The sequence below is a fragment of the Frankliniella occidentalis genome, unplaced genomic scaffold, assembly GCF_000697945.3.
Source record: "Frankliniella occidentalis isolate FOCC.00 unplaced genomic scaffold, Focc_3.1 Scaffold55, whole genome shotgun sequence".
Lineage (NCBI taxonomy): Eukaryota > Metazoa > Arthropoda > Insecta > Thysanoptera > Thripidae > Frankliniella > Frankliniella occidentalis.
Genome location: NW_026267185.1, coordinates 312,879 through 320,597, shown reverse-complemented (window position 1 = coordinate 320,597; position 7,719 = coordinate 312,879). Strand labels below are relative to the sequence as shown.

General features: G+C 44.4%; 1 protein-coding gene across 1 annotated transcript; it reads left to right on the top strand.

Moving 5' to 3' along the window:
* The first annotated feature begins 4,938 nt into the window (after nt 1-4,938).
* Nucleotides 4,939-7,346, top strand: LOC113216402 (probable lysine-specific demethylase 4A). The gene is made up of 5 exons (XM_052267615.1): nt 4,939-5,196; nt 5,281-5,585; nt 5,719-5,875; nt 5,974-6,122; nt 6,287-7,346. The coding sequence occupies exons 2-5, from the start codon at nt 5,536-5,538 to the stop codon at nt 6,627-6,629; spliced, it is 699 nt and encodes a 232-aa protein (XP_052123575.1). The 5' UTR covers nt 4,939-5,196; nt 5,281-5,535; the 3' UTR covers nt 6,630-7,346.
* The last annotated feature ends 373 nt before the right edge of the window (nt 7,347-7,719 follow it).

Genomic DNA, 7,719 nt, shown 5'->3' with positions numbered 1-7,719 from the left:
GGGGGGGTCATCACTGCAGCTATTGCTATAGTTTTGTATATTGCTACTACATAGGAAAGTGCAACATAGGACATGTGAGGTTGGTACCTTCTAGAGCTGTGTCGCCGTCCCGACATTGACGCTCCTCGCGTTGCTTCGCAAAGTGCTACGGTACTCTCATCGCTCACAATGGGTAAGTGCTTTCTGCATACTAATCTGAGACTTCTCCCTTCATGTACGTGTTATTTGCTGAATACGCGGTGACAGCGAGCTCGGGAAGGAATTGGCAAAGGATTTGTTCGTATTTCAAACAAAATAGTTCGTAGGCCTAGGAAACCTCCTACCCTTTCTCCGTGAGCTGCGAAGCAAAGCATTTCCTTCGCAATTGAGTTATGGTCAATTATTTCCCTGATCAATCCGCATTTCCTTAGTACAGTGTTTTGAGTGCAGGACTCATTAATACGGTTTCTTATGGGCGGTACAGTAAACAAGTAGGGCATCCTTGCCTCATCTTAAACGTGATTTTGTACTTTTCCTGTTCTTTGGTTCAGTATTTTTTTATCGGTCATTCATACAGTGGTTAAGCAGTCATGCGGCGGTTCTCCAGAAAGTCCCGTAAGAGATAATAGTCTATAAACATCCCAACACGGAAAAAAAGAATTTGTTCCCACATCTAACGATTTAGTTAACATAGACGAAACAAACAATTTTAGTTGCAGAAGCAAAGAATTTGCTATGGGAAGCAAAATTCTGCCGTCACAATTGACGCGTCGCTATGGTAACAAATGCGTTTGTTGTAAGAAAAAATCCTCGTTTAGTAACCAGAACAGTTGCATTTGTTACCATAATGCGACGCGTTAGTTGTGGCAGCGGAATTTCGGTTCCCATAGCAATTTTTTTGTTCCTGCAACTAAAAATTATTTATGTCTATGTTAACAAAATCCGTTAGTTGTGGGAGCAAATTCTTTTTTTCCGTGAATCAATGGACAGTACAATTTTGCCCAAAAAAAGATGCATGGCGTTGCCTTGTAAAAACAAACGTTCTACCTACGGTGAAATAACAGCTTGGATTTTACAACATGGTACGATACGGTATGATCACAACATCTCACCGTTATTTTAACCGTAGAATATGACTTCAATAAAAAGGGAATAGCCGTAATTTTTTATCCTTTAATAGAAATTCTCCTTTTAAATGACCCAATGGAAGTCTTTCCATTGGACGTCTCAAGTCCATATGGAAAGGAACTAATTGTAATTCCACACTGGAAATGCAAGTGTACAAGTGTCGCTCACTTGCAGGTGGGCAAATAAGGATTCGCACACATTGAATGAGATTAGGATGTAAATGATCATTTTGTGACAATTAAAGTTGAGCGCGGGTGACTATTTTCTCTGTTTGACCTCCAGAACATATCTCACACATTGCATTATAGTACAGCTCTCTTACCCACTGCTTATAACAAGGTAGATGTACGCCAGACCACGTCTCGCGTAACAGGCTTCGCGATACCTCACGAAACACTGTTACGCTGCGACGCGCCTGGCATACATCTACCTTGGCCTGCGGCGCTGACACCCGAGTCAGGTAGTGCAATAATGTGCACAAAGATACGGGCCTCCGGCCCGTCAACGCCCGTCAGTTCGACTAATCATGCAGGGTTGTACATTTTTTCGCTTATTTTCGCCAAAAACACCCTCTAGTGCCTCAACGGTTTGAGCTAGAGCAAAACGGTCAAAATTTTTGCCCAAAGGGTTCTACTTTGATGCGTTACACCTTAGGAGACCATAAAAAAATATTTTTAAAAAACGTCATTTTTTGGACCTGTTGTTTTTGTTTTTTTTTAAAATCCAATTTTTGAGCTAGAATGCTCATCTTCGAACTCGACTTGTCTTTTGAAGGTACAAAACGACCCTGAAAATCCCAGGTCGCTCGCTCAATTCGTTCTCGAGTTATCGTGCGGACAGACACACACACACACACAGACAGACAGACAGACAGAAAAAGTTTTTTCCGACCAGACGGAGTAATAGGCTTCGCTAATCGCTCAGCCAATAAGTCAGGTGGCTACGCTGCGGTCTTGCTCACAAATTATTTACCAACGCCTGAATAAGTCTGTTACGTGTGCAAATTGCCAGGCACCATTTGAATAATGTTTGCAGTGTTCCATAGTGTTGGTATATTCAGGCTCCACCTGCCTTAGACGACAGGTAACAACTTACTTGGGCAACAATACAAGTTGTAGAGAAAAGTAATCCATGGCATTGACTTCATAACCCCAATCAGAGCCTACATTTGCAGGAGTAGTTTAACCCACTGGCTCACGTAAAACGTATCAGTTTTCCACAAAGAATGAAGCACAAATTTTAGGCGGTCATAATTCAGTAACTGCACCCACTGACATCACAGTGTTCAGCACAGAAACTGAAGTTAAAGGTTGAATAGAAACGGCAACTTTAGTCAGCGCCGACGCCATGTCTGTTGGTCGAAGTCGGACTGCTTTTGTTTTGTGTTTTGTCTGAGGTGAGGCGAGGGGGGGGGGGGGCAGACGCGCAAGATAGACGTAGTTCTCAGTTGGTGGCGCGCTCTAGCCTGCAGGTGGGGAGGTTGTGAATGAAGAATGCGGGGAACATGATCAAGCATGTCACCAGCAGAGTGGATTTACCGGAATGCTTTAATGTGAAACTCGGAACTGTTTTGACAAGAGGTGGCGGCCCTTGCCGTGAAGACGGACAAGAGCAAGGCCACCCGGGACGCAGAGATCGTGAGCTCAAACTCGGACCTGCTGCACTTGCTAGGCTCGCCGGAGTCCCCCGCGGCCACGATTCACGTCACCCCACTCCCACTGGCCCCCGTGCCGGTGTCCCTGCCGCCAGAGACGGCACCCCTGCGCCCACGGCTTCCCATGATCCGAGAGAACAGCGTGTAACCCAAGGAGTAGCCCAAGCAGGGCACGCTGCTGGTCAGTCTGCCCGGCTAGCAGGCCGACTCCAACCTGGCATCCTCTGCCGCCATGTCCCCGTCACCAGTTCGGTTTCACAGCGCCCCGGACATGGCCGGCCGCCGTCGGCGTCCCCGCGCCCGCGCTCCGGGCCGGGAGCGCTCCGAGCTGAACAAGCTCCTGATTGGCCAGGAGAAGGCTGCGCGATGGGTCCTAGGAATAAAGGCCGATGTTCCGCGCGTCTAAAACAAAGAGGCCGATGTCGCGCGCTGCTTTTTAAGAAGGTCCGATGTTTTGAGCGCCGCGCCGTTTGGACATCGGACCTTTTGATTTCAGTGAAATGCGGGCAAACCATTGGGAATACGTGGAAAGTACTTAACACATAAACGGAGGACAAATGTTCAGTCTACATTTTAGGTCTTGGGAGTTTTCGTCATATTTCGCATGGTTTGCCCGTATTTTACTGAAAGGAAAAGGTCCGATGTCCATTCCGCGCGGCGCTCAAAACATCGGACCTTCTTAAAAAGCAGCGCGCGACATCGGCCTTTTTGTTTTAGACGCGCGGGACATCGGTCTTTATTCCTAGGACCCATCGTGCGGCGCCAGCCGGCCGAGCGCCCCGATTCAGAGAGGTCTCGTTTAGTGCCGTTTAGGACGAGCGGTCGGGGTTGGGGTCCGACGCTGGCTCCATCCGTCACAACCAGCAGCCGCAGCCCCAGAGCGTCGTGGAGGCCAGCCGCGCTGGCCGCGCAGAGCTAGAGGCCGGGCACCGTTGTGCCAGATGGAGCCGACGGCGAAGAACGTCCAGCACCTCCAGAACAGCCGGAGGGTTCCTTGTAAGTATTCATATGCCTAATAAGGACACCTCATCTGCATGAGGTGTCACTTATAGCTTCAATTTCACTTAGTTAAACTTACTGTACTGAAACTCAGATCCGTGCACCTAAAGCACTTTTGTGTCACATTGTGTAAAACTGCAATGTTTTAAATTAAACTTTTGAATATGGATATCAGTTCAAGAAATTATCCTGAACTAGGGAAAAATATTTATTGACGTATGCTTTTACAAACTCTATGCGTGGAAGCAAAAATGCTAGCAAATCCTTTCAAGTCTGGACCTTTATACAGGTTTGCCATGCTTAAAATTATTAAACCTCATCGTATTCAATTGTCTATCAGTTTCTTATGACTTGACACTAAATAGAACTACTTTATAAAATATCAGGGTTCCGTCTCAAACTTGAGACTAAAATTTTGAATTTTTAAATGCTAAATGATGTGAAAACCTTAAATGTTTTAAATTTAACTTTTAAATGGGGATATCAGTTCAGAAAATTGTCCAGAACTTGGGAAACATATTCAACCCAGGAAGGACCTGTAATTTTCCTTCAAAAAACCATATATTTAACTTGTTCGAACAAATATGACAATCTACGTTGGTTTGGCTATCTGAAAGTTATTAAACCTCATCGTATTCAATTGTCCATCAGTTTCTTATAAGCTAACATAGAATTACTTTACAAAATATCAGGGCTCCGTCTCAAACTTGAGCCTAAAATTTTGAATTTTCAAGTGCTAAATGATATGAAAACCTTAAATGTTTTAAATTGAATTTTTAAATGGGAATATCAGTTCAGAAAATTGTCCTGAACTTGGCAAAAATATTCTTAGAAGTAAGGTTTTACAAACTCTATCCGTGGAAGCCAAAATGCTACCGAATCCTTTTAAATCTGGACCTGTATATTGGTTTGTCATGCTGAAAGTTATTAAACATTATCGTATTCAATTGTCCATCGGTCCACTATTAGGTGACACTATTTAGGACCACTTGTAGCAGTTAAAGAATATAGTATTGTACTGTTATTCTTGTATTTTCATTCTACATTATTTACTGCAAGAACATATTATTACACATTTTTTAATACTGGGCTAGTTTCATTTATAACAGATGATAATCATTTTCTTTTCTTTATCTTTTTAATGTAGGCACGACTGTCGACATGGACAACAGCAGATGGCGATAGCAATCTTACGGCTGTAAAGGAATCATCGAGGGTGATAACGCTCTGACGTGTTTCCATCCCGAATGGCTGCTCAGGCAAACCCTGATTCCAAGAACTGTTTTCAAGATCGACGTAGTACATGGCCAGACTGTTTCTGTCCGTGATGGTGACCCCAAGGAGGAAGAGGTAAAAACCTTGAGCAGGTTGCAGAGATCTATGCAGACCAAGATAAAGAGTTGTGATTTTGCATCACATGACGACAGCTTTGACTTGTAAGTGTCCATTCTTGTACAACCTGTCTAGCGTCATAATTACATGGCTTATTTTCATCATGTGTCTTATAATGTGTGTGACAGGTGCGCTGCTTTTAGAAACTGTTCTCTTTTGGACACTGTAGACATGGTCATGGACACTCTTGAGAATAAGACCAATAACATCGTTTATGTCCAAAACATGGACCTGCCAGTGCCTCTTTCTACAACTGCCAATTCTTCCATGACCGAAATGGTGACGGGTCTGGAAGAGCTAGGCAACATGCCTATTTCTGGGATATCGAAGCCATCCGTTTATGTGGGACTGAATACTCTTTCTTCGGCTGCCACCGCGAAGACATGAGCTTCTGTGCCCTCAACCGCCACGTAGCTGGAGCACCCAAAGTTTGGTATGTGATTGTCTGTAGAGGGAGACTTCATTTTCGTTGCAGCCTACATGGCTAACTGACGTTTGAAGCACAGTGACTATAATGTATATTATGAAAGCAGTGATTTATCCATTTTTTCCATGTTTTTTGGTAGGCTTTGTGTACCTCCCGCACACTACGGGGCGTTCTGCACTATGATCAGGAACCTGCCAATCCCTGTGGAACAGACTTCGCTACTGTGCCAAGTTCTCCATAAGGAGATTTGGATAGACCCAAGAATGGTCATTTCATGTGGAATACCAGTGTATCCGGTGAGTGTATATTACAGAATTCACGTTAGCTGACTCCCTTTGACCTTGTAATTAATTCCCTGCAATGACTGGTTGTATTTTTGTCTGTTATGTTGCAGATTGTTCAAATGCCACGGGACATTGTATTGCTGCTGCCCAACACTATACATTGGGGGTACAACATGGGTTTCAACGTGAATGAGGCTATAAATTTTGTAAATCGTAGCTGGATACCACCTGGAATGCTGTCACACCAGAGATGCAAGTGGTGAGTGGAATAAAGTAGGATACAATGTACATTATAAGTCAGTTGAGGGGTGGGGGTTATTGTATTACTGTGCAGTCCAGGCCATACAGGCCTCAGGGCAACACCATGCAGCTTTTGCCGTGATGCAGTTCTGTTTTCTTCTGCAATATCTGTCCATTTTGCAGTACTAAATGGTTTTGCCGATTTGAAATCCGACACATCCTTAGGGCACTCGGAGTTGAGGATAACGACCTCAGGACATGGGAGTCCGGAATGAAGTTGGACTTCATAAGAAGGTTGATAGAAGCCCAGCCTCTGTTGTACCCTCAACTCAGAGATCTGTATGAAGAGAAAGTAGACAGCAATTATCTTCTGGCAGACACTGAAGAAGAGCATGACGAGCAACACGAAATGTCACAAGCCGTCCGTCCGCAGACCCAAATGTACACAGTGCAAGTATTTCCCCGACAGGAAGAACAGCGATGCTGTGAAAAGAATCTACAATCATGCTGTACGTTGCCATGGTAAATTGGAGGCGGAAAAAATCAGGGATGAGATCATTGCCCAGTTTGGCCCTGCTGCAAGAAAATATAAGTGCAAAACTATGGTGTGTGGCATTTGCCAGGCCGAAATAAGAGGGAAGACGCAAACATGGTGGACCACGAAAACACCAAAAAGTGCAAGAATGCAGCTGAGGGACGTACGTCTGCATCCGTAGAATCTGCACCACGTACCAACAGGTCAAGACGGAAATGTAAGGATTCATAGCGTTGTATGTAGATGTAGAAGACATGTTTCACTTGCGTTTGCTTCTGGCTGATGATTTTTGTTTTATTTAATATTTTATTTAGTTTTTGTTCGCCTTGGACATAAATGTACAGGTAGCTGGATGTCAGCTGTCTCATGTAGCCATAGCATAATTCGAAAGGAATATCTCCCGCATTCCAATGGATGCCATGTATGACATTGGTCGTATAATTGTTCTGACGCATGTATTCGGAGGTTTCAGAGACTCGCAGTGTGGGGACTTGAACATCATTGTGTTGGTGATGTCCCATTTTGAGTTGTAGATACAGAACTCCTTAATGACATAGTTTCCCTCAGAATCTCTGAGCATTTGAATGTCACAGAAGCCGTGCGCCATGATGATCGAGATAAGGTGAGTGGAACGAGCGTCCCTACCCAACTGAATTACGGTCCGAGATCATCAGCGAGAGCTATCGGCGTGCACAGCACGTCTGTGAGCCGTTTATGACGCATGTGCGTTTTTTCCCAAACCATTTTTGAAAGAGTATTCGCACTTTCTCGTCGTTCTTTTCAGGGTCGGATGTAAAGTGTCTGTGTACAAACGATCGGAGGGAATACCCATGAGCCCTGTGTATGAGATAGAGTATTCAGTACTCTCCACACACCATGGAATCAATGGCTTGCAGTAATTTGTGATTATATGCCCATTTTTTAAAGTGTTTTTTAAGAAATCTCTTATGCTGGCGTACCAGGGGCGGCATGCCGTAAGAGTCCCAGTATTCACTGACACCGTGCTTATCAACGTAGAACGCTATCCAGTGTTGTCCGGGTTTCGAAATAGGATCCGTGTTACAGACGAGTAAAGCAGGCT